At 54.7% G+C, this 26,063-nt stretch overlaps 2 protein-coding genes and 1 long non-coding RNA gene across 4 annotated transcripts; 1 reads left to right on the top strand and 2 right to left on the bottom strand.

Moving 5' to 3' along the window:
• Nucleotides 1-815: 815 nt before the first annotated feature.
• Nucleotides 816-1,530, bottom strand: TMEM203 (transmembrane protein 203). The gene has a single exon (XM_005511787.4). It carries the CDS (start codon nt 1,528-1,530, stop codon nt 1,123-1,125), a length of 408 nt encoding a protein of 135 aa, XP_005511844.1. The 3' UTR covers nt 816-1,122.
• NDOR1 (NADPH dependent diflavin oxidoreductase 1) lies at nt 1,501-24,623 on the top strand. Of its 2 annotated transcripts, XM_021300258.2 has the most exons (15): nt 1,523-1,649; nt 1,788-1,922; nt 3,663-3,740; nt 4,157-4,254; nt 5,045-5,143; nt 6,006-6,107; nt 6,595-6,801; nt 7,149-7,270; nt 7,701-7,921; nt 8,266-8,373; nt 9,080-9,194; nt 10,598-10,744; nt 11,357-11,475; nt 21,400-21,494; nt 24,420-24,623. In XM_021300258.2, exons 1-15 carry the CDS (start codon nt 1,590-1,592, stop codon nt 24,562-24,564), a joined length of 1,851 nt encoding a protein of 616 aa, XP_021155933.2. In that variant the 5' UTR covers nt 1,523-1,589; the 3' UTR covers nt 24,565-24,623. The 2 variants fall into 2 exon arrangements, with proteins under 2 accessions (XP_064892257.1, XP_021155933.2); XM_065036185.1 differs by lacking the exon at nt 11,357-11,475 and having other exon boundaries at nt 1,501-1,649.
• Nucleotides 13,257-19,864, bottom strand: LOC135575861 (uncharacterized). The gene is made up of 2 exons (XR_010467228.1): nt 19,288-19,864; nt 13,257-14,932 (listed from the first exon to the last, which is right to left on the bottom strand). It is a non-coding gene; the product is annotated as an uncharacterized LOC135575861 (long non-coding RNA).
• Nucleotides 24,624-26,063: the final 1,440 nt, after the last annotated feature.

Below are 26,063 nucleotides of genomic sequence, written 5' to 3'. Positions count from 1 at the left end.
GCTGGGGTGATGGAGGAGCCAGGGGTGGCCCAGGGAGCAGCTGAGGTTGGAGGGGAAGCCCTGGCTACCAGGAGATGTTTTAGCAGAGTCAGCATCATCAGTAGAGTACAAAGGGCTGTAAAACTCAGTGTCAGGACACCAATCCCCTGGGCCTGGGCTCCAAAGCAGCCCTCGACATCTCGCAGAGAGGTGAGGGGCAGACCCACTGCTCCCAACAGTAAAGCACAAGTGACGCCAAAGTGTGTTCAGCGCTGGGAGTTCTCTGTACCATTGGTATTAACACACTGATCCACACTTCCCCGGGGAATAGTGAACCACTCGCGCTTTCTGGGGGTCTACGGACAGTGCTTCAGCCCAGAGCTGAGGCTCAGTGAGACCAGTCCCTCCCCCTCCTCCACAACCAACATCAGCCACGCATACTCCTGTCCCCATATCTCACTCTCCCAACACACCTATCTCAATATTTAGCAAATAGATTGGAAATACAAATTTAAAAAAAAAACACATTTCTGTTCAAAAATACATATATCAGTTCTCTCTGGCTCCGAGCACAGCCCCATAAAACCATGCAGGGCACTGAAAGCATAAAGTGCTCAGGTAAGTGAGAGGACAGATGGAAACAAATCAGCTTTGCTGCAGAAACCGGCGCTTCATTCCAAGCGTGGGCTCAGGTGGGCAGGGGAGGCAGCAGCTGTGGCGCTTCTGGTGTACGAGGAGATCTACAGCAACCAACCCCCTCCAGGTAACTCCCATTCTCCAGGCAGCAGTTTTAAGTACAAATGCTTTCTAGAGAAAAATAACATTATAAATAAAACTAATCCTTCCATGTATTTTTATTTTAAAATAAAACAACCGGCACATCAAACAGCGCTTTGCAGGGCAGGATACTTTAAAACAAACACCAAGAGCTCTGAGTGAGCTGAAATAAGGATGCGGCACAAAAGGATCTTCTGAAGAAATACGATGCCATAAAACACAGCAGTGTCCTTAATGACAGAGCCTTCCTCTCGCAGAACCGGACCTGCGTGACCCGCCGCTCCGTACAGAAACAAAGGTGGGAAAACCCGATGAGTGTCACTATGAGTCCAGGGCACGGCAGGGCACGACGGGGACCCCGCTGCCTCAGTTCACCCGGCAGGCCCGGATCATGAGCAGCTGCAGGAGGATGAAGACGGGCGACATGATGAGCCCGTACCAGAGCTCCCGGCTCTGCTCCACCAGCTTCTGGCACAGCAGCATCTCGAAGACAAACTTGAGGCTGAGGATGGTGAGGATCCAGAAGAGCCGCAGCACCGCCAGCCGCTTCTCCCCGTCCTGGAAGAGCCGCACGGAGACGATGGTGGTGAAGTAGGTGCTGAGCCCGTCGGCGGCGAAGAAGGGCACAAAGACCAGCCACCAGGACAGCGCGGCCTGGCCGTCCACCTTCAGGACGAGCAGCACGGAGAAGGCCAGGAGCGCCAGGCCCTGCAGGAACAGCTCGAAGGTGGCGAAGCCCAACCACTGCACCAGCTCCCGCAGCGAGAACAGCATCGCCGCGACCGGGGCAGCGGCCAGGGCGGGGACACGATCCCCCGCGGCGGCGCAGCCTGATGACAACGTGTCGCAGGGTGGTGACGTTCGCGGAAGCGGTGTCATGGCAACGGGGCATGGTGAGTGTTTCTATGAGGCCGGAGCCGGGGGCCGGGAGCTCGGGGACGGGGCTTTGCCCCGTCCCCGAGCCCCCGGCCCCCGGCTTCGGCCCCCAGCTCTATTTTTGCGCGCCACCCCCACTGAAAATCCTCTTACAGATGGTGGAACGGAAGCTCCTGGTTCTTTTTGGCAGCCAGACCGGGACGGCTGAAGACACAGCGGAGAGAATCGGCAGAGAAGCCAAGCGCCGGCATTTCCAGTGCAGGGTAGAGGCGCTGGATGGTTATGAGGTGGTGAGTGATGGCGCGGTGAGGTGCTGGCGGGTATTTCTGGTTGTGTTTCAGCTCCATCATCCGTATTTCAGGTATTTGGGCATCCCCTGTCCTTGCTGGATGTCAACAAAACGCTCCCGAGGGTGGCTGGTGATGAAGGGGCTGGAGCACAAGTGTGATGGGAGCGGTTGAGGGACCTGGGGGTTCAGCTGGAGAACAGGAGCTGAGGGGAGACCTTCTGATCTCTGAACTGCCTGAAAGGAGCTTGGAACCAGGGGGGTCGGGCTCTGCTCCCCAGGAACAAGCGCCAGGAGCAGAGGAAACGGCCTCAAGTTGCGCCAGGGGAGGTTGAGGTTGGATGTGGGGAACAATTTCTTCCCCAAAGGGCTGTGGGGCATTGGAACAGGCTGCCCAGGGCAGTGCTGGAGTCACCACCCCTGGACGGGCTGAATAGATGTGGACATGAGGTTCTCAGGGACATGGTTTAATTCCAGGAGTGGGTTGTGGTTGGACTCAATGATCCTGAGGGTCTCTTCCAACCAAAATGATTCAGTGATTCTATGGTACTCCTGCCCGCCGGGTGGGTTTGCTGCCTACCTTCATCTGGAAGAAGATGCTGTTCCAGCTGGTCTCATTGAACTTGTAGGCGTTGAGGAGGAGTGTGAGGATGTAGTTGGCATTGGCGCAGTATTTAGGCAGTCGCTCAGGATTCTCTTCAGGGTAACTAGAAGACAGCTGGGGTGGGGATGTGTTTGGGGAGGAAGGGAAGTTATTTGCAGGCCATTCCCATGCAGGGACAATGCCCTGGTGGGTGCTGTATGAGGCACCACGCTACACAGCCACCAGCACTCAGAACAAGACTCCTGGACCAGGCAGGTATTTTAGACCTGTCCACACAGGTCTGTTCTGTAGGTATTTTAGACTTGTCCTCTTCCTTTGAGGAGGATTTACAAGCCTGGAGGGGTTGAACAGATGAGGTTCTCAGGGACATGAGGTAGTGCCAGGGTCGGGGTAATAGTTGGACTCAATGATCTTAAACGTCTTTTCCAACGTAAATAATTCTATGATTCTATTATATTGACAGGCACTGAAAGGTTTTCACATTTGGGTATTATTCAGCCTTTTCTTCCCGCTGCTCCCCACCCACTTCCTACAGAAACACCACGTTTCTCCTTAGTCGAACCAGCAGATCCACATGGATCTCCCGATCTGAAATGAAACGGTGGTTATCACCATTTACAGTCGGTGAAGCCACATGTGGCCATTGCCAGCGTTCTGGAGGAGAGGACAGTGTGTCCCAGCCCATGTCCCCAGGGCTCGGGGAGGGACACCTGGGACGGAGCGAGGGCGCCCGCCCAGCCTGCGCTCTGCTGCTCTCCTGGGAGCAACAGTTCTGCAAAATCTGCCTGTTTAGTGACAGTGTTGGGTTAACAGTTGGACACAATGATCTTAAAGGTCTTTTCCAACCAAAATGATTCTATGATTCTAATTCAGCTGAAAATGCATGAAAACTGAGCAGTGACTCGTGGAATAGAGTTTGTGTTAGATGACAGACGTTCAGCCATGCCCTGCGAGGTGAGGAGCCGATGCTGCGGGCAGCACATGCCTGTAGAGGAGGTTGTGCCACAGGGGGCTGCGGGGTTTATTTTGCTATGGTCTGTCCATGGACTCGACGTGATGTGAGCAGCCACATCGGGACAGCCAGGACATGTGTTTGTGTGCTGCTGACCTGAATGGGCCTTTCTGTGTTTGTGCCCACAGGCCAACCTCATCAATGAGCTGTTGGTGGTATTTGTGTGTGCGACCACCGGCCAGGGTGACCCCCCTGACAACATGAAGGTAGGATGTGCTCCTCTCCATGTTTATTTTCCTGGGCCAGTGACTGGATTTCTCTCTTGAAGCAGCTTGAGCTATGGTTATTTTTGGAGGGGGGAGCTCTGGAGCAGCACCAGTCACATCTTGTGTCACTGCTGGGGCACAGGCAGGGAGCTGGTGAGGTTTTAGCAGTTTAACCAGTGAGAGGGGCTCTGCTGTTGCAAGAGCCATGGGGATGTGAGGGCTCACAGAGCATTGTCCTCCTGGCAGGTGGCAGTGGTGGCCACTTTCAGGGGTCCCCTCTGCAGAGGGCCATGCTCCCCGCTCTGTTGGGGCTCAGCACAGGGCAGGGAGGACTCAGTGGATGGGTGAGCGAGGGATAGGCAGCCAGGGAAGGCTTCCTTGGCAGCAGCATGACTCCCTGGCTGTGTCCCTCGTAGATGTTCTGGCGGTTTCTGTTCCGGAAGAACCTGCCACTCGGTTCCCTGTGCCAGCTGGACTACGCCGTGCTGGGCCTCGGCGACTCCTCCTATCCCAAGTAAGCAGCTCTGCGCTCCTCGCCTGCCTGTGGCAGCTGCTCCTCACAGCTCTGGCCGTGGTGAGACCAGTGTGGCTGGAGAATGAAGGGGCAAGGGGAGACAGAGCCTGACTCTAGAACAGCAGCTCAGACGAAATATAATTCTCACCAGCGTTAACAATCCTGCTGTACCAGCCCGTGTCCCTCCTAAACTCCAGAAATTGAGCTTGTGCCCATTTCTGTCCTCCTGGCCTCCTCAAGCAGCTGCTTTACTGCAGACTTCATTTTTCAGTCAGTTGTTACAGCTGTGCAGTTCTCTGAATTGCAGGAAGGCCTGTGTCACAGCAATTTCAGTGGATCAAGCCAATAGGAGACATGAAACACAGAGTTTTAGTTGGCAGCCAGCCCTGTCGGTCACAGTTCTCTCCCTAAGGATTGTTCCCATGTGCCCAAAAGAGCTGTAGTGGGAGGGATGGGAATGTGCCTGAGCTCCATGTGGCAGGGAGGGCTAGAGAGAAGGAAGCATTTCTCTTCCCTGAGGGGAGGCTTGACCTCCCCCAGTCCCTACTGGGAAGCTGGGCACAGCCTGTGTGGCCCAGCAGGTGGCACCCAGCTGCTTCTCTGAGCTGCCCTGGGATGGAGCGTGGGCTGGGCAGGGTGCAAGGCTGGACTGTGTGTGCTGGTTCTGACCAGACCTGCCTCTATGCTGCTCTGGCATAACCCTGGCAGCATCAGCTGGCTCATGTAGCCAGTGCCTGCTGTCCTGCTGCAGGAGCCCTGCCCTCTGCAGCTGCCCTTATTCTCTGCTCAGGTTTAATTTTGTTGCGAAGAAGCTGCACAAACGGGTGCTACAGCTTGGGGGCAACCCTCTGCTGCCAGTGGCGTTGGGAGATGACCAGCATGACTTGGGGTAAGAGCCTGTTGGAGTGGGGAGCCCCGGGGTGCAGTGTTGTCCTCGGGCTGATTGGCAGGGCTGTGTGTGCTCTCACAGAATCCCAGAATATTCGGGATTGGAAGGGACCTGGAAAGCTCATCCAGTGCAATCCCCCCATGGAGCAGGAACACCCAGATGAGGTTACACAGGAAGGTGTCCAGGCGGGTTGGAATGTCTGCAGAGAAGGAGACTCCACAACCCCCTGGGCAGCCTGGGCCAGGCTCTGCCACCCTCACCAGGAACAAGTTTCTTCTCAAATTTAAATGGAACCTCCTGTGTTCCAGTTTGTACCCATTGCCCCTTGTCCTACCGCTGGTTGTCACTGAGAAGAGCCTGGCTCCGTCCTCATGACACTCACCCTTTACATATTGATAACCATGAATGAGGTTGCCCCTCAGTCTCTTTACCCCAGCCTTGGGTAGATGTGCTGGTCTCTGCTAAGAACTCTTCTCCTGTGCCAGATCCTGGATCACTTGCTCCTCCAGGGTGTCCCATGTCCCCCACCATGTGCCAAGGTCTCCTGGCTCTGCCTGGCCCTGTTCAGACCAAGGGACACTGTGTCACACACCTGCAGGCGGTGACTGTCACCAGCTGTGCTCGGGGGGTTGGTGGTTCTGCTCAGACATTGGGCCCCAGAGAGTGAGTGAGAGCTTAGAGGGGCTGAGACATGTTTGCAGCCTTGAAGCTGGAAGGGAACAGCACAGAGTGACTGTGCAGCAAAAGAGAAGCAGAGGTAGCTTTGCAGGTGTGGACCAGCATTGTCCGGGTGCCGGGGTAGCAGTGCTTGAGCCTGGAGAGATGACACTGCTCTGCTGCAGCCTGAATTTCCCACTTGCAGGCCAGATGCAGTGGTTGATCCATGGCTCCTGGCCTTATGGGACAAGATCCTCGCCTTGTATCCTCTCCCTCCTGGCCTTGAGATCATCAGTCCAGATGCACGGTGAGTGCAGAAGGTAGGCAGGCACTTCTGGAGCTGCCTGTTGTGAAATAATTCCCTGGCTGTTCCCTGGAGTGGGGATATGCCCTGTTTTGACCCGGAAGCCTCCCCACACAGCTTCTGGTGTCCCAAGTACCCCCTCAACTTTGGGCATGGGTGGCCCATCTCTCTCTGAATGGGGTGTCCCCTGGTGTGTGTGTCAGTTGCCCCAGCAGCATTCTGCTCCTCTTGTTGTCCTGATGTCCCTCTGCCCTTGACAGACCTGCTGGGTGTGTGTGCCAGCCCCCCTCTGCCTGCTCCGGAGCCTGTGGGGTCTCGTCCTGGCAGTCTGCATTGCATTCCTGTGCCACTGGCCAGCCCCAGGGAACAGGGACAAGGGGTGGTGGATACAGAGGGGACACTTCAGGCCTGTCCCTGCGTCCAGCCTCTGGTGCTACAGCAGCAGAGGAGCCGTGGCATGGAAGTAACTGCATTGCTCTCCTGCCCACAGCCTGCCCCCCAAATACACCCTGCACTACCTCGCTGAGGACGCCCCGCACCCCGACAGTGACCTGCTCCAGCCGTCAGCCCCCAGGGCTGTTCCCTCTGAGCTGCATCCCTTCGCAGCCCGCGTGCTGTCCAACCAGCGGGTCACGGCAGAATCGCATTTCCAGGATGTCCGGCTCATCGAGTTTGATGTCACAGGCTCAGGGATCACGTGAGCATTTTTCTGACTCCCCCAAACTTTGCAGTGCGGGATCAGGTGTCCTGTAGCCTGCCTTCCTCTTCCACTCCCCTTTGTCAGGAATATCTGAGGCTGCAGCCTTGTGGACATTGTTCCTGCTGTGCTGTCCGCTCTGTGACAAAGCCAGGGGCATATGGCAGCCTGGGTCCTGCCCACAGACCAGCTCTCTTTGCCTTGTCAGGTTAGGGAGCACAATGTTAGTGACATTGGCAGTTTGGGTGAGCTGTGGCCTCTCCCCATGTGCGGGTGCTGTGGGGATGGCGGTGCTGTGACCCTGGGCCTGCCCCTGGCCGCCTCAGCAGGTCCCGCTGCATCTGCAGGTTCAGCGCGGGGGACGTGGTGATGATCCAACCCCAGAACTGCCCTGAAGACGTGCAGCAGTTCTGCCAGCTCCTGCGCCTGGATCCAGACAGACGCTTTGTGCTGAAGCCCACAGAGCCTGGTAGGTCCTGCCCACTGCTCCTTTCTGTCCCTGCTGGGATGGGACAGCCCCTGAGCTCTGGTCCAGCCTGGAGCTCTGCTTTTTCTTTGCTTTAGGCACAGTAAATGGGGCGTTGTGAGTAGCTGAAAGATGCAGAACCTCTGCCTGTCTCACAGTGTGGGGTCTCACCTTCCCTCCTGGCGCTCTGTGCGTGCGCATCCCACATTAGGGCCAGTGAGAGCTGTGGGAGGGACCCAGCAGTGCCTGGGCTGCACACACGCCTTGTGTCTTTGCCCCCACAGCACAGAGCATGAAGGATCCTGAAGGCACTAGTCAGATTGCTCACCATGCCGCCCCATCCTGGGGATGCCGGAGCTGCAGGGACAGCAGGCACACAGTGCTGGGGCATCCGTCCTGGTGCTGGCCCTGAGCGTTTCCCCCTGCCTTGCAGGCACATCCCTCCCTGCCCTCTTGCCACAGCCCTGCACCATCCGGCACTTGGTTACACACTACCTGGACATCTCCTGCATGCCGCGGCGCTCCTTCTTCGAGCTCTTGTCCTACTTCTCTACGAATGAGCTGGAGCGGGAGAAGCTGCAGGAGTTCAGCTCTGCCCAGGGCCAGGAGGAGCTGTACAGCTACTGCAACCGGCCCCGCAGGACCACGCTCGAGGTAAGGCTGGGGGAGCCTGGCAAACCCTCTCCGTGCAGGCTGTGCCATGGCGTAATGTAGACAGATCATCAGCCGTAATTTCTTGGCGTGAGAATTTAATCTACTTCACTTTCGAAGTGTACGTGGACTTCCACTGACAGTTAAGACCTGCTCCGAATCCTTCTGGGCTCTGTGATGTGCCCTGTGTTGCAGTCTGGGGTGAGGGGAGGGCAGTGGGATGGGGCGGTTGGTGCTCACTGGTACCCAGAGCGGTGCCTTTGGTGGGGGACAGCAGTGTGGGACCCCCTGGAGCAGGCTGGCTGCCTTTGGGGAGTACCAGCTCTCACCCCGCCTTGACTTTGCAGGCCCTCTGGGATTTCCCTCACACCACATGTGCCATTCCACCTGAATACCTGCTGGACCTCATCCCTCGCATCAGGCCCCGCGCCTTCTCCATTGCCTCCTCCACACTGGTGAGAGCTCAGCCCTTTTTGGCCACATGGCCCACTCTGAGCTAAGGGTCTGGCAGGGCCAGGACACGTCGTGGATGTTCAAGCTGGTCTCCCAGGCCCCCTGAGCACCCACAGCCCACCCGAACCCCCCATTCTGCTGTGAGTGTGTGGCCCATCCATGTGCTAATATCAGCCCCAGGCTGTACCAGTTTCCGAATTAAGGTACTTGCACTCCTGCAGCCCTGCGAGTGCTGGGGCTGGCCCAGGGCCCTGCAGAGCTCTGGTGTCCTCATTGTGGGGCTGTGGGAGTTGGTGCCTGGGAGCATCCCTGGCTGGTGTGGCCGTGGGAGGGGACAGTGCTGCTTCCTGCTGCTGCCGGGAGGTGGCAGTGGGACGTGGCCCGGTGGCTTGGCAGATGTCAGCCCACGCACAGTGGCATTTTTCCTCCATGGGGGCCTCAGGTTTGATAGTCTCTGTGGCTGTTGCCAGCTGTGCAGAGCATTCCCGCAGCAGTGCTTCTCTGGGAAAATCCCCCTTCCCTATTGGAAAGGTTTGGGCAAGGATGTGCTCTGTTCTGTGTCTGAGTGGCTGTTTCAGGCTGGGACAAGTGCTGCAGATGCCCTCGCAGGGGCTGGGCACAGACTTTGTCCTGGAGGAGGCACTGGGATCTTTGGGCAGAGCTGCGCTGCGTGTCTTCTCATTTCTCATGGCTCCTGTCCGGACACAGGCTCACCCTGACCGCATCCAGATCCTCGTGGCAGTTGTGCGGTACAAGACGCGGCTCAGCAAACCCCGCCGTGGGCTCTGCTCTACCTGGTTGGCTTCTCTCAACCCAGAGCAAGGTAACTGCTTGGACTCTGTGAGAACCCTCTGTGCTTGCTGCAGCAACCAGAGCTGATTCCATGGGGCTGCAGTGGAGCTGGGTGCTGGAGCTGCTTGGACCCTGGGTGGAGGAGCTGGAATCATAGAATCACTTCGGTTGGAAGATAATCTTAAGATCATCAAGTCCAACCATAACCTAAATCTAGTACTAAACCATGGCCCTAAGAATCTCGTCTCTGTGTCTGTTCAACCTCTCCAGGGATGGTGACTCCACAAATTCCCTGGGCAGCCTGTTCCAGTGCCCAGCAACCCTTTCCATGAAGAAATTTTTCCTAATATCCAATCTGGACCTTCCCTGGTGCAACTTGAGGCCATTTCCTCTCATCCTACCACTTGCTACTTGGGAGAGGAGACAAACACCCTCCATGCTCCAAGCTCCTTTCAGGCAGTTCAGAGATCAGAAGGTCTCCCCTCAGCTCCTGTTCTCCAGCTGAACCCCCAGGTCCCTCAGCTGCTCCCATCACACTTGTGCTCCAGCCCCTCACCAGCTCCATTCCCTTCTCTCAACTCACTCCAGCACCTCAAGGGCTTACCTATAGTGAGGGGGCCCAAAACTGAGCATCCTGCTGTGGCAGGATAGGCTGAACTCCTTCCTCACTGCTCCCATCTTCAGAGCATGATGTGTTCCTCCAGCTTGTTCTGAGCACCCTGAGCTCTTGGTTTTCTCCCAGCTGCTTGACTCTCCTGCCCCCAGCACCAGCTGTCCCACCACAAGCTGCTCTGGTGTCCTGGAGCTGGTCGTGCTCTGGCTGCGGGACACCTCCGGCCCCATACCACCAGCTCTGGGAAGGACAGTCCTTCCTTGGAGCATATCCATCCTGTCCTCCAAAACCTGCGTGTGCTGCTCATCTGTTCTAACCACAAAACCCCTCCAGCTGCGTCCCCAAGCACATCTGACAAGATCATGGGGTCTTCTTGCTGCAGAATGGCAGATAATTGCTCTGTATGACTTCAGGGTGAGATTGGGTCTTCTCAGAGTACTCAGACTCCCAGAGGAAGCAAGTTTGGCTCTTCCTTACTCGACAGCCAGGCTGAGATCCCTACTCGCCTCCACCACTGCCTTCCCTGGCATCAGGTGTGTGGGAGAAGGCTGTCCCACGGCCTGCGTGCTGTGCGGCTCTTGCCTTGCTCTGGGCTTCACTTGGGTGCTTGCAGGGACCATGCTGAGACAGCTGAAGCACTTTTCATACACACATAGTGTGTCTGTGGCTCCAGGGGTGCTTTGGTGCCGGGGTGGGGGTGAGGCAGGTGTTGCCTGTATCTGCGGAGCATCCTGGAAGGGCTGGATGTTCGGCTCCCCCTCCGCAGGGTGTCAAGGTGCAGTAGTGCGGGGGTGATTCTAGCTGCTCTGTTTGTTTCACAGGTGATGTCCGTGTTCCTCTTTGGGTGAAGAAAGGAGGAATGAAGTTCCCAGCGGACCCTGAGACCCCCGTGATCATGATTGGCCCTGGCACAGGGGTGGCACCTTTCCGAGCAGCGATTCAGGAGCGGGTGGCACAAGGACGTGGAGGTGAGGGTCTCAGGATGCCCTTTGCTGCAGACAGGTCTGTGTTCAGCAGAGGGGAAGGAGGGACTGGCAGCTCCTGAGGGTTTCGATGGGCCCAGGCTCTGCTGTGTTTAAGTGGGGGCAAGCTGGGCTCCTGCAGGGAAGGAGGGGAGCCTGGTGTGTGCATCCTGGCAGGTTATTCACAGGCTGTGCTGCAAGGCTGCTCCATGGGTTGGGGTAGGGCCTTGCAGAGGCGCTTTCTTGGCTCTCTGCAAGTTGAGGTGAGTTACTGAGTTCATCCTCAGCTGCACAAGGAATCAAGCCTCCACCCTTGTCTTGTCCTCATGCCCCTGGCTCAGCTGTGGGTCTCAGCAGGAAGCTAAGGCTGGTGGAGGGGAACAGGCAGCCCTGGGGGGCTCTTCTTGCCCTGCCTGTCCCCCACCTCCTGCTTTTCCAGCACGCGGGGGCCTTTGGTTGCCACAGGTCACCTGGCTTCACACTCACATGGCTCCTGGCTCTGCCAGACACAGCAGAGAGGTGAGAGCCTTGGGGCTCTGCCACAGGTCCCGTGGCCACCAACAGCCCCCAGCAGGGCGTTCAGTCCCCCCAGCACGGCCCCTGTACTCTGCTCTGCAGGGAACTACTTGTTCTTTGGCTGCCGCCAGAAATCCAAGGACTTCTACTGCCAGGCGGAGTGGGAAGAGCTGGTGACGAAGGGCTTCCTGACGCTCTTCACGGCCTTCTCCAGGGACCAGGTTAGTTCCCAGAGGAGGAGGGTGGATACAGAAGCATCTCGAGTAGCACTGATGGGACTCTGTCAGTGTTTCTGGCCCCTGTACCTGCTGGCATGGCCTGTGAAGGGTCTGGTGGGCTGTCACAGTGCTCACCTCGCTCCCCCACATCCCCTCAGTGCCACTGCCCAGCTGGGACACACCTGGCTGAATTGAGCTAGAAAGGTTTCTGGGACAGGGCTGGAGAGTGCCGGAGCAGATAAGGCATTAACCAGCTTTGTTTGGCTCGACCACGTGAGTGATAAAAGGCTCCCAAGCCTCTCCGGGGGTGTCACCAGGCAGTAACCTTTCTTGGTTGAGTGCCACCCTCCCCACCGTGTCCCTGTGATCGCTGACTGCAGCCAAGGAGCTCGGCCTCTGTGCCAGCTCTCCCCGTGCAGGACAAAGCCCCCTGGAGGTACAAGCACCCCCACAACTCAGCCCCGTTTTCTCAGGCAGTGTCTCTGGGCAGCTCTCAGCCCCTCTTTGGGCTGCGGAGTGTTTTTTTACATCGCTGGAGAGGCTCCGTGAGCAGCGGGTCTGTTTCACTGCCCTGTCCCTCGGTGGCACTGGGAGCTCAGCCTGCCTTTGAAACAGATCTGATAACAAGGATCAGTGAGAATGGGGATTTCTAGGCAGCTCAGCTGCACCCGTCCTTTTCTCCTGACTGTGTGCAGGCATTGACACAAAGCCAGCATCTTTTATCCAGTTGCTTGTAAGGCATGAGCTGAATGCCTCTGTGAAGCCTTTCCAAGCCTTTCATGAACAGGAGCAGCACTGCAGAGGTTTGTTGGGTGACCAGTCTGCCTTTTTTCTGGTGGCTCACACAGTAAAGGTGGATCTACTGCTCCCCAAATCTGGAGAGCGGCCTCAGAGCCTCCTGCTGCCTTCGCAGAGTTTGGAGGGACAGGATTGGCATTGGAGTGTGTCGCCCAGCCTCCCAGCTCCGCCCGCTCCGTGTGGCAAAGCAGTTTGTCATGAGTGCCTCTGCCACCAAGTCCTTGCCATGCTGCACAAGGGAGGCAAGCGGGAGTGCAGCCAGATATGTCACATTGGGTCATTGTGCCTGCGTCTCGAGGAGGTGCCACAGCCATTAACTTGTCAAAAAGTTAGTTTCAAAGAGCTTGGCAGGAGCTGGGATGCTCTGTAGCTGAGCAGGATTTCCTTCTCTCTGTAAGTTCCCCTTGCAGTGACCTTCTGTCACATCACGTCTGCCCCATGCCGCAGACTGATTGATCCCGGCCTCACGCGGCTGCTGCTAATTCTCAGCGGGATGCCCTGGGGTTTAGCTGAGACGTCGTGACCCGAGTTTGTCACTGGGGTGCTCTGGTTTCTAGGTGGCTGCAGGTCCTTAGGTGACCTGCTCGGAGCCCCATCCTCGGCAGAGCCTCTGTCAGCACTTGGCTGATTAATGCTAATGATGCTGAAGCTGAGCTGCCGTCTGGCTGTGTCGGTGCTGGTGACAGGCTTGCTGACCTCCTGCATGGCCGGCAGCTGGGTCGGAGCTGTGGGGCCATGCCTGGGGGTGACCGGCCTCTCCTGTGCAATGCAGCCAGTGAAGCCACGTGGGACCTGCTGACCGTGCGGTGACCGGCTCTTGTGCAAGGTCCCTGGGTCACGACAGTGTCAATCCAGGCTGGGGATGTAGGGATGGAGCAGCCCTGCCGAGAAGGACTTTGGGGTGCTGGGGGATGAAAGATGGTACGTGAGCTGCCCTGTGTACTTGCAGCCCTGTGCCGCGATGAAGAGACGGGGGCGCAACTTGATGCAAGCAAAGTGTCCACTTTATTGTTCTCTACACAATCTTTTTATACTGTTACATACATTACAACTACTATCGTGGATTATACTGATTGGTATACCAACTAATTAGCTCATACATATTACAAAGGCTGAGCTCATGATAGGTTAGTAAGAAAGCATGCATATCTTATCTTAGGTCCTTGTAACTACATGCCTTTCGTGTTAGGAAAGCTTCGCGCGACTATAACAAGATACTGTTGCCAAACCACCAGCTCCTGTGCTTTGTTCTTACACCCATCGGCTGTAATTTTCCACAACCCCCCAGTAACTTCCCATGCTAACACAGCAGGTCCAATAACTAAAATCAGCACATTGCCTATAAATACAGCCAAGACAACCCACATCTCCCCCTTTTTGTTTTCAAACATTTGCTTCTTCCCAAGGTCGGCGCCCAACCAGTTCGAGGACGTCTTGCTTCACCAACATTTCTGTACTGGGAGTTTTCAGAAGGTCTTGTGCTTGTACAAGAAAAATCTTATTTACTGAAGCGGTTATCGACTTTTGTAAGCACTGCAAAATACATGGAATCGTTAGTAATAATACACAAATTACTAAAAGGATCAAAATTCCCTGTTTAAGTAAATCTTTTATCCACCCTGTAATTCCCCAAGAAGCTAGCCACCCATCGAGTCCATCCATTCCTTCCTGCACATTGTGAATCCTTTCTCGTAGTTCTGCAATCTGTTTATGAATGCTCACAGAGTGATCAGATAGATTCATGCAACACATTCCTTCAAATTCTTGACATCCATGTCCGTGGGCTAGTAAAAGGAAATCTATGGCGGCACGATTCTGTAAGACTACATGTCGTAAGCTATCTACATCTTGAGCTAATCCTGACAAAATGTCAGAGGTCGTGTTAAATTCTTTGACAGCCCAGCATGCCAATTGTTTTATTTTATTCCAATTGCTTGCGGCCATTCCACCAGGCAAAAATAGGGACAGAGCTATAGTAGATCCTAAAGACCCTAAATTGACGCGATCATCGCAATCTGGTTGTAATTGTCGCAATGACCTTTTTGATCTGGTACTATTGCTCAGGGAACGATTAAGCATGTCCCTCATATGAGGTGCGAACAGCGTAAGTCTCCCAATATAACAAGGTCCTCCCACAGGTTTAAAAGGAATTCCGGGCCATGCTCTATCTCCACAAATCAAGAAATAGCCTTTGGGCAACCTTACCTGTCCAGTGATATCGGCCACATCTCTAGCCCCTGTATTCATTGAAATGTTCCAATGACCAGAGTTACCTGACACGTTTTGATAATGAATCAGTGAATCTAATGTCTCTTTGTGACCATCTCGAATCAAATACCTAGTCCAGCTATCACCAAAATAGACCACTCCAGTCCCGTTAACAGGAAGAATCTCCGGACTCATATTAGAGCAATTTTCGCGATTTGAGATGTTCTCCCATTCCCCCTGTGGAGGGAAGGAGCCCCAAAGTGTCAGCCAGAAATTGCACACTTCGCAGTCTGGACATTGAAGCTCTCGCTTATCTGTTTCTGAGACGGAATTCATTCGGGAGCAACGTTCTCCTCATCGAACGCAGGTTCTGGAGCGTTATCAGAGGACTGCCGTTGCAATGTTTCTCGGAAGGGTCTCACGTTCTTTGCCGGGATCCAGCGAGGACCTCTCTCTGTGGAAACACAAGCATAGCCTCTACCCCATGTAACAAGGGGATAGGGTCCCATCACTTTACCTGTTTCGGGGTCCCGGATCAATACTGGCGGCTTAATCTTGGGTTCAAAAAGGGTGTTTGTGCTAAAATGACGAACTACTGGAGGATTGCTGTCTAACAGGGAACAATTCAAAAAATTAAAAACATACAAGGCTTTCTGTAAGCGCTCCTCTGGTGTAGCAGCCCCTATTCCCCCTTTTTGTTTTAATAACAAACGTAAGGCCTGCAGCATTTTGATGAAAAAAGGAGTGGCTGAGTCGAGCTTGCGCTAATCGATCTGGTAACACCTGCACCGGTAGCGTAAGCAAATCCGCTTGTCGGTTCCCTTCTGCAATAAAACCAGGTAGAGAAGTGTGAGATCGGACATGCATAATAAAATAAGGATGAAGGCGGGAATCTAACAGGAAAATGAGTTCTTGTAACAGATTGAACAGTGCCGTATGAGAAATATCCCGTAGCACAGAAGCTTCTGCTCGGCTAACAATTCCTGCAACATAAGCAGAATCAGTGATTATATTGAGAGGGGCAGACCATTTTCGAAACACTCGAACAACTGCAGATAATTCTACTATTTGAGGAGAACCCTGTACAGTCTCTACATCTGAGCTCCACCATTCCCGATGTTCATCCCACCAAAGGATGACAGACTTGTGAGATTTGCCAGACCCATCCGTGAATACAGTAAGGGCTTGTAAAGGCTGGTCACTCCGCTTTGGAACAGGTAAAAGGTGAAAATCAATGCTTAACAGCTTGTGAGAAGGCGGATGAGAAGTGAGTTGGCCTGCATAGCCAGTCAGGGCTATACCTAGTGCATCTGATTGTTGTTGTAGCCATTGCAGGTAAACAGTTGTTACTGGCATACATATGAGGGCAAAGTCCGTGCCTGCCAGGGTAAGTAATCGCTGTCTGGCCCTGATGATTAAAGATGCAAACATCTCATGTTGGGTAGAAATCGTCTTTGTGGCTTGGTTAGGCAGAAAAATCCATTCAATGATTAGTAAAGGGTCCATTTTCTGGCAGTCCCATTGAAAAATAAGCGCATAAGGCTGTCTAGCAGGATTAAGGATGATTAATTGAAAAGGCAATTCTGGTTCCCATCGATGCGCTTGTCTGGAGGCAATTGCTGTTGCAGCTTTATGCAAGGAAGCTATGGCTTCAGGACTGAGAGTTCGCGGAGCGTTTAAATCCGAACTTCCTTTAAGCATTTCGAATAAGGGACGAAGGTCCGCATTACTGATTCCTAACAATGGTCTGACCCAATTGATTGTACCCAGCAGTTTTTGTACATCATGTAAGTTCTTTACATTTGCCTGTATCTGTAAGGGTTGCGGGGTAACAGTCTGAGCCCTTATACGCCATCCTAAGTATTTCCAAGGTGGCATTCTTTGAATTTTTTCTGGTGCAATACAGAGGTCTGCTGATTTTACAGCAGCCACGACAAGGGCTACAGCTTCCTCCATGACTTCATGGTGCTGTGCTGCCACTAGGATGTCATCCATATAATGATATAACAATGCAGCAGGTACTACAGTTCTGACAGGACTAAGTATCTTTGCTACATACCATTGGCATATTGTAGGGCTATTTTTCATTCCCTGCGGTAGCACAACCCACTGGTATCTTTGCAAAGGAGCTTGCATGTTGACGCTTGGTACAGAAAAGGCAAATTTAGGGGCATCATCTGGATGCAATGGAATGTTGAAAAAACAATCTTTGAGGTCTATGATAGTTAAATGCCAATCTCGAGGGATCATGGTAGGTGATGGAAGCCCAGGCTGCAGGGCCCCCATATCTTCCATAGCGTCATTAATTTTTCTGAGGTCATGGAGCAGGCGCCACTTGCCAGTCAGTTTTTTAATAACAAAGATAGGCGAGTTCCACGGACTCGTTGAGGGTACAATATGTCCCATAGATAGTTGTTCGTTAACTATTTCTTGGAGGGCGTGAAGTTTTTCCAGTGGCAGGGGCCATTGATCAATCCAAATAGGAGTGTCTGTCTTCCAGGTTAACTTTAGGGTTTCACGCCCCTCAATGGCCCCACCTAAAAATGTGTCTGAATAGACACCCCCCACTGAGACAACACATCACGTCCCCACAAGACCATAGGCACTGGTAAGATAAACGGTTTGACTGAGGCAACTTGTCCTTCTGAATTTTGAACTTGTATCATTTCTGCGCTTTGGCGGCTAGCTCCGCACCCCCCAATCCCTGCTAACGTCTGAGAGATATCAGCTAAAGGCCACCTAGAAGGCCACTTCGCTTGAGAAATAACGGTAACATCTGCACCTGTATCAATGATTCCACTCAACACGACTTGCTGACCTCTGCAAATGAGGGTACATTGACATATAGGACGCTTTTGTGAGATGGCTTGAGCCCATAAAATTAGTGGTTCTCCCGTAGACCCAAAGCTTCCCTGTCTCTGCGGGAGCATTTGGTCAGGGATTGAGACATAGTCCTCCTTAGGGATCAGTATCAATTGAGCAATACGACTTCCCTCTGGTACTGTGCAAGGAGGAAATGGGGTCCAAGCCATAATTTTGATTTCGGAATTACTGTCAGGATCAATTACTCCAGGCAATACAAAAAGCCCTGACAGGGTGGTGGATGATCTTCCCAATAATAAAGCCTGCGTTTGAGGAGGCAAAGGGCCTGCAACTTTAGTAGACAGTAAATGAACAGAGGAATCAAGCAGCGTTACTGTGTGGGCGGTTGCCAGGTCCAGGCCGGCGCTCCCTGCTGTTGCGGGAGAGAGACTGGAAACCCTCCGGTCCCCCGCTCCTCCCCCCGCGCTTGCAGGGGCGTTGAGGCTGGCCGCGGAACTTGTGTCTGCACGCGCCGCGGGTTCGCGCTCCACTGCCGGTTTCCCGGTATGGGATGCCCATTCACATCATATTTAGATTTACATTGGTTTGCAAAATGCCGTCCCTTCTGGCATCTGGGACAAATACCAGGTGCTGGGGGTCTCTTCCCCCCGGCGCTGCGACAATCTCTTTTAAAGTGACCTGGCTTCCCACAACCGAAACAGTTCTGTTGCTTACTGTTTCCCACAGGTCCGCGCATGGCCGCAAAGGCAGCAGCCATCGCTTCATATTTATAATCCATAGTGCCAATTCTGTTACACGCCTCAATCATCTCAACCAAAGTAGGATTTTGGTTTGGAAGCGATTTTAAAAGTTTTTTGCAATCAGCGTTGGCATTTTCCACTGCTAATTTAAGTAATAGGATATCTCGAGCCTCGGTATTATCTACTTGCCGATCTAAGGCTTGTTTCAAGCGGTCTACAAATTGCATATACGGCTCTCGGGGCTCTTGGGTGATATTAGTAAACGCTTTCTGAGGCTTTTGAGAATCAGGAACTTTCAATAAAGCCTTTTTCGCTTCCTCCCGGACTGCTTCTAAGGCTTCTCGGGGGATATCCCTTGCCTGTCCGGCCGGGTCTGCATGTTGCCCAGTCCCAGTAAGATGTTCTATGGTTAAGGCAGCTAGGGCAGCATTCGCATGTCCCGCATACCCCAACAAAATTGTCTGCAGCCCCGTTCTCCATTGAGACTCCCACATTGTATATTGCGTCGGGGTTAATAACAATCGCGCGAGAGATTTTAAATCATGCGGGGTCATGACATATGTATCGAATACAGAAGATAAAAGGCTTGCAAAATAAGGAGAAGACAACCCGTGCTCGGTAACCGTACGACGCAACTCCTTAATCACTGAGAAGGATAATGCTTCCCATTGAGCCGCCCCCCCCCTTCCTTGATATATAACAGGCGCTACTATAGTCCTTGCTATCTCTAACTCCCCCTCCTTTAAGGCTTGGCGTTTGATCTCTCCCCAGACATTATGAGGATCAGGAGGGAAAAGATCGGGTTCTTTTTCGGGATCAACAGGTCCGGGATCAAAGGGATCATCCTCCGGGGGATACCCCGCTGCACAGGCCAAGGGGGGTAGTGACGGTAATGATGGTGCAGAGGGCTTTGTCTCCCCTTCAGAACCTTGCTGGCTCTGCTCTTGCGCTTTCACAGCCTCAAAAATTTTTCTCCAGTGTGGGAGCATATGTTGCGCTTCCTCATCTCCAGAGGTAGCTGCATCCCATAATTTCACCCCTACATCGTCCCAAAGTTCCCGGGTAAAAATCGAAGAAGCAGTAACTGTAGGGATCTTAACCTGGACCCATTTAAGGATCAGCTTGAGGTCCTGACCCGAAAGGGTTTTTCCCCCATGCTTATTAAGTAAAGCTTTCATTAATTCATAAACGTCTCTTTCAGGGGAACTCGCCTGATTCCCCATTTTGCTAGTTTCCCGCAGCTCACCTCTCGTTCCAGACGGGGGTGATGACTTCTGTAGCCGGCTTTTCCCTGCTCCTTGTAGCAGCGTTCCCAGTTCTGCGGGACTCGCAGCACGCCACCAGATAGGTGATTATCAGCCTCCGGCGGAGTCTTCACCAAAGATCACGTCGGGGGGCACCATTTGCCGCGATGAAGAGACGGGGGCGCAACTTGATGCAAGCAAAGTGTCCACTTTATTGTTCTCTACACAATCTTTTTATACTGTTACATACATTACAACTACTATCGTGGATTATACTGATTGGTATACCAACTAATTAGCTCATACATATTACAAAGGCTGAGCTCATGATAGGTTAGTAAGAAAGCATGCATATCTTATCTTAGGTCCTTGTAACTACATGCCTTTCGTGTTAGGAAAGCTTCGCGCGACTATAACAAGATACTGTTGCCAAACCACCAGCTCCTGTGCTTTGTTCTTACACCCATCGGCTGTAATTTTCCACAACCCCCCAGTAACTTCCCATGCTAACACAGCAGGTCCAATAACTAAAATCAGCACATTGCCTATAAATACAGCCAAGACAACCCACAGCCCTGAAACCACCCATGTCCTGGGCTGCATCCCCAGCAGTGTGAGCAGCAGGTGCAGTGAGGGGATTCTGCCCCTCTGCCCCACTCCGGTGAGACCCCCTGCAGTGCTGGTCCAGCTCTGGGTGCTCAGCACAGGACACACATGGACCTGCTGGAGAGGGGCTAGAGGAACCACAGGAATGACCCGAGGCTGGAACAGCACTGCTGGATGGACAGGATGAGAGAGCTGGGGTGTTCAGCTGGAGAAGAGAAGCTCCAGGGAGACCTTAGTGTGGCCTTTCTGGACTTCAAAGGGGCTGATAAGAAAGAGATGGGGACAGACTTTTGAGCAGGGCCTGTTGTGATAGGACAAGGGGTGATGGTTTAAACTAAAGGAGGGAGATTCAGGCTGGACATGAGGAAGAAATTGTTGTCCCTGAGGGTGGTGAGAGCCTGGCCCAGGTTGGCCAGAGAGGTGGTGGATGAACCATCCCTGGAGACATCCCAGGCCAGGCTGGACGGGGCTCTGAGCAACCTGAGCTGGTGAAGATGTCCCTGCTCATGGCAGGGGGGGCACTGGGGAGCTGGGAAGGTCCCTTCAACCCAAACTGTTCTGTGATTCTGTGATTCTATGACAGCCAAGCTGGTTCCTGCTTGGGGTGGTCCCCACACACACCTCCAAAGCCACACACAGGGAGCGTCAGCTGCAGCAAGAGCCTTGTTGCCTCTGGTGCTGGATGGGAGAAGGGGCGGAGGCTGCTCCTGCGGCTCAGCTCCCCACTGAGCATGGTGGGACATGCGGTAGTGTGCCTGGCCTCCATCACAGTGTCACCTTTGTCATGAAGGAGCTGTCAGGGCCGGCAGTGAATTCAGGCACGTTGGTAATGGTGTCCCTCTTGGGCAGAAGCCAGGGCCGTGGGCAGTTGCTTGGAAGCTGAAATCTTGTGGGTTAACCCTTTGGGAACTCTCCTGTTGGGCTGTGCTGTGCCGAAAGGCAGGCCCTAAGCACAGCGGAGGGGCAGGAGGAGGGGACCTGAGGCTGTCCCCTGTGCTCCCTGCCCTTCCCAGCTGTGTCAGGCCTCCAGCAGGTGACAGGGCTGGGACCGGCAGCGGGGGATGCAGGAAAGGTCTGTGCCCTGCGGCAGTCCTGGCATGGGGGGCACTGAGCATCCTCTGCCCTCGATAGGAGAGGGAGAGGGAGAGGGAGAGGGAGAGGGAGAGGGAGAGGGAGAGGGAGAGGGGAAGCCCTTGCAGGGACTCCTCAGCTCCTGGCCATGGCTCTTCACCAGTGCTTGGAGCAGTCAGGGAGCAGCCAGATGATTTGAGGGGGCTACCTGGGGTGCATTCCCCACTGCTGCTGCACATATCTCCCACCAACCCCTCCCAGAGTGCTTATATGAGGTATGGGGATCCCCTTCCCTGTGTGATGGTTGATCCAGCTGCTTCTCCCAGTGCTCCCCGCTGTGGGGGCTGTGCTGCCTCCAGCTCTTGCAAACAATCCCTGGGACCAGTCCCTGGGGGTGCTGCCAGGGCTGATGGGCTCAGTGCCGTGTTTCCCCACAGGAGGAGAAGATTTATGTTCAGCACCGCATCCAGGAAAACCGAAGGCTGGTGTGGGAGCTGCTGAGCAGCCGGAGAGCTCATGTCTACCTGGCTGGGTGAGTGAGAGGTCTCTACCCAGAGACTGGGGGGTGGGACTGCACGTTGCTGCTTCTCCACCTCTTGGCTCAACCTCTGGAGCAAGCTCACCCTGCACCCCAGAAGTTCTCTGGGGTGCACTGGCCACTGCAGAAGAACCAGCTCTTTCCTTCTCTACATACATCCTGTTCCACAAACCCTGCGCTCAGAGGGCCATTTCTCACATACCCCATGCTCCGATTAGGAGGGGCAGAGCTGGCACCGTGATAAAGGTGCTATAGCTGACCCCATGAGTTCGTCCCTCCAACTGCCAGTGCCCGTGACTGGCATCACCTGAAAGCGAGCTGCCTCTGAACCACGGCAAATCCATACATAGGGGAGCACCGGCCTCCTTCACACCCCTCTTCTCCAGCAGGGCTTGGTGAAACCAGAGATAAAGGCTTGTGTGGTTCCTGTGGCTGCTCGGCTGGGCAGGAGGATTTTAAAGCACAATATACCAGGGCTCCATTGATGCTGGGGCTTGTGAGCAATAGTTTTTGGGACCCTTGGCACATTCTTGCTGGCTCTTTGCATCCAAAACTGCCTTCTGGGGACAACGATGAGCTGCACTGCACCACAACCTTCCTCCTTGGTTGCCTCGGGCTGGTTGGAAATCTTGAGCTTTGTCCAAAAGGTGGGGTCTGGCCTTTGGAGGCAGAGCATCTGCCGCTCCGTTCGTAGCTCTGTGGCTCTTTTCCTGGGCAAAGCCTTTAAGCTGCCTGCTCCTGTCGCTGCCTGTGCGGCAGGGAGGAGGCTGCTCACCGGCTGCCTGGGGTGAGTGTTGTGAAATGCATTGGGCTCCTTGAGCTGGTGAGAGGCTGGCGCTGGTGTTTGTCGTGCACCCCGTGACCTGGAAAGCACTGCAAGCCTGTGCCTGGCTGTCAACACGAGCAGCAATTGCGGGAGGCTCTTTCCTGCCTGTCCCCCGCGGGAGCCGGAACTTCGCCGGTGCCTCGCAGGGTGCGACTGGCCTCGCTGCATTCCTGGGAGAAGGAGATTTTTGTTTACTGCCCGGGAAGCGGAGGCCAGGCCGCCCACCGCTCCGTCAGTCGCTGCTGCACCAGCGCTGCCGCCTGCTCTGGCGTCCCTCGCTGCCTCGCAGGGCTTCCCGGGGCCTGTACCCCAAACTCGTCCTTCCTACCTGCGAATCTGGGGTTCGGGTTTGGTTTCCTCCATCAAGCTGCACTTGGGACTTGGGGTTGTACCTCCATCCACAGCCCAAATGCTGCTTGGGTGATGAGTGGACGCGGTGTCTTGATAGCTCTGTCCTCTCTGTCCATCCTCTTTGCCACTCTCTGGTGTTGACGGAAACACCCTGGGGGCTGCCAGAAAAGGATCGGTGTCTCTGAAAAAGCCAGGCTTGCACAGCAGTCCCCACTGCGGGATTTTGCGGTGGCTGTGAGGATGGTGTTTTGGACATTGGGGTTGCTGCGAGACCCATCTCACTGGGGTCTGTCCCTGGCATGTGGTTGCTCTCAACCCCGATTGGGTGGGTAGGATGTGAGAACCTTGTCCACCTTGTACAAGTGACAACTGTCCTGTTTGCAGGGGACACATTCCCCCCATCCTGAGCAGCCCGCACCACATGTAAAGACACCCAGGATCCCAGTGCCCTTCTCTTCCCACAGACTCTGAACTGCCAGTCAGGTGCCAAATGGGAAGGTGCAGGTGGGCTTGCCTGAAAATGGCCTTTTTTTTCTGCTAAAAACAGTATTCACAGCTTCAGCCAAACTAAGAGAAAGATGGAGGAAGTGGCTCCTGGGCTGTGTGTCCCCGAGCAGGGAACTGGGCCCCGCAGCACCGTGTGTCTGCCCTCCCAGGGGCTGGATCTGCTCAGTGACTGTGCCAGCTTATCCCACCCAGGGACAAAATGCTTGAAAGTGTCTCTCTTTTTCTGCAAAAAATAGATACTTGACATGTTTTCCATCACAAGCCCAGCTACATTATCTCACACTTGCATATCAGTGCCTGACTCAGAAACAATGCGACTCTTCCAAAAAAAGAAGACCTCCTTTCTGTGTATTTTGGGATGTTAATCAACTTCAAACGCAAGTCAGAATTCTGCCTCGTTCTTGGGAAACAGCAAGGACATTGCCAGATGCTTGTGCCAGTTGGAGCAGCCTGGGAAATTTTTTATTAGATGCTTTTTTGTCACACAGTCAGTTCATCAAATGAAACTCTCTCCAAGAAAAAGTCTGAGTTTCTTATTTCCCATAAGAAATAATTGTGCTTGAAAGTGTCGAATCCTATTTGGGAATTTTCTTCACAGGAGCTTATGTTTTCTTCACCTTTTCTCTTAATTTGAGGTTTGAACTGGCTTTGGTTACAAATGTTGCCATCAAAACAATCACGTCCCATTTCTTGAAAGGAGGCAGCGATGGACGGAAGCGGCTGCTCCTTTGCAGCGGTCGTCTTACCCAGCTTGGGATCGGACATGTTTCCACTGAATGTTTCCCCTGAGATGAAAGGACAGTTTCCTGCCCTCCTGCTGATGAATTGTGACTCGTGCATATTCCCCGTGTCCCTCTAATGGGAAATGGAGCACTACAAGGGCTGGAGTTAAGGCTACTGAGCTGTGATGCTCCTTTGCAAGGCACCGGGTACCGAAGCAAAGTCTTTGCCTGCAAATGCCAGCACTGAGAAGCCCGGTGTGGATAACGGGGCTGCTCTCCAGGGAGTGGTACGAGCCACCTCTCCAAGCCTGTCATTTATTCCGTGCCAGGCAGCCCGTGTTGCGGGGTGAGGTGGGTTCCCACCGCCCCGCTGCAGCCGCAGCCCGTGCCGGGGCGGTGCATTCAGCCGCAGGGACTGGTGCCCGCTGCTGGGCCGTACCGGAGCACCGGGGATGCAGACATGGCCCTGTTTTTTCTGCTCACCCTCCATTGTGCCTCCTACTCTCTCTTCAGGAATTCCAAGCAGATGCCAGCAGCCGTGGCCGAAGCCCTGCAGTCGGTGTTGCAGCTGGAAGGTGGCCTGTCGCCCTCGGAAGCAGAGGAGCATTTAGCAGCTCTGGAACGGTCCCAGCGCTTCCAATCTGAAACCTGGTCGTAAGCCTGGCTCCCTGCCTCCCCTTCCCCCAAACTCAGCCTGAATAAAGGAGCCAGCAAAGAGATTTGCCTCTGGCATCATCCTTGGGCTGAGATTACCCCAGCCAGGGCAGGGGCCTGGCAGAGGGGCTGCATTTACCAACTAGCCCTTCCTTGATGGCAACAGGGCCATGGCGGGCAGGGGAACCCCTCTCCCAGGGGATGGGTTTGGCAGGGGTAAAGTCTGGCTCCCTGTGCCCATACCACACTGGGGCGGAGGCGAGTGCTCCTGGTGGTGGGTGCTGCTGGCTCCCACATGGGACCAAACTGCTGTCCCGTGTGGGACCGAGTTACCATCCTGCATGAGACTGAGCTGCTGTCCTGTGTGGGACCGAGCTGCCGTCCCGCGTGGGACTGAGCTGCCGTCCCGCGTGGGACTGAGCTGTCGTCCTGTGTGGGACTGAGCTGCTGTCCCGCCTGCCCCAGCTCCTGGGGTCCCTGTGCTGGGTGAGCAGCACCCACAGGCATGGCTAGAGCTACAGTGTTGGCAGTGGCCGTTGTTTGTGGTAGGACATAGAGGAAGTGATCTGTGCGTGGCAATCTCTCCACCCTGGCGTTACTCAGCGGCAGCAGCGCTCGCTGCAGGAGGCTGCCTGGACAGACCTGTTCCCCCTGTCTCTGGTGGCTGAGGCCAGCAGGGCTGGGCACAGGAGGAAGCTTCCATCCCGCTGTCTCTGCTGACAGTTCATCTTCCTGAGCCTGCTCAATGTGGAGGTCTGAGCTCCCTGAGGGCCAGTTCCCCCCAAGTTTCCCCATTCCCTGGGCACCAGCTCTGCTGGACCGTACTTCACCCCATCCTGGGAGCCACTTCCAGCCGGGGCCGGGTGAGCCAGCAGCCTCAGCGCTTTCCCTGGCAGTCTCAGCGCCATGTGCCCTCCTGGCCCTGCCACTGCCCCACTGGGACCACTGCCACCATCTTCCTCACCCAGTTGGTGAACTTGGTGCCACTGTAAATAGCAATTAGGGCCCAGGGCATGAATCATCCGGGGACAGTCCCTGGGCTCAGGTTGGGACAGGAAGGGACAGTGGTGCCACACCACACCTGTGACCCAGCCACCTTCCCACGCGCCAGATCGTGGGGTCCTGCCCAGGTGAGCGCTGCCCCAGGGCACTGCTGGGGCTGCGGCACCGCAGGGAATGGGCATGGCGTGGGTTTGAAGTTTCCGTTGCACCTGCAGACCCCAGCTGGGCTGGTGTCCCCACACCCTGGGGACAGCATGGCAGTCATCGCACTGGTGACACCATCCCCTTGCATGGGGCACTATCCAGGCTGTGCTCTTCCTTCTGAGCCCTGCAAGCTGCTTACGGAGCATGGCAGGGTGAGGTGGCCCGGCGCAGGGACAGACCCAGGGGACTGGGATGAGCTGGGGTCTGTACTGGGGCAGCGCAGGGGCTGTGCTGGTGTGCTGTCCTAGGTGTGAACTGGGGTCTGTACTGGGGCAGCGCAGGGGCTGTGCTGGTGTG

The sequence above is a fragment of the Columba livia genome, chromosome 19 (assembly GCF_036013475.1).
Source record: "Columba livia isolate bColLiv1 breed racing homer chromosome 19, bColLiv1.pat.W.v2, whole genome shotgun sequence".
Taxonomy (NCBI): Eukaryota; Metazoa; Chordata; class Aves; order Columbiformes; family Columbidae; genus Columba; species Columba livia.
The sequence above is the reverse complement of the archived record's forward strand: the minus strand, read 5'-3'. Positions and strand labels throughout refer to the sequence as shown.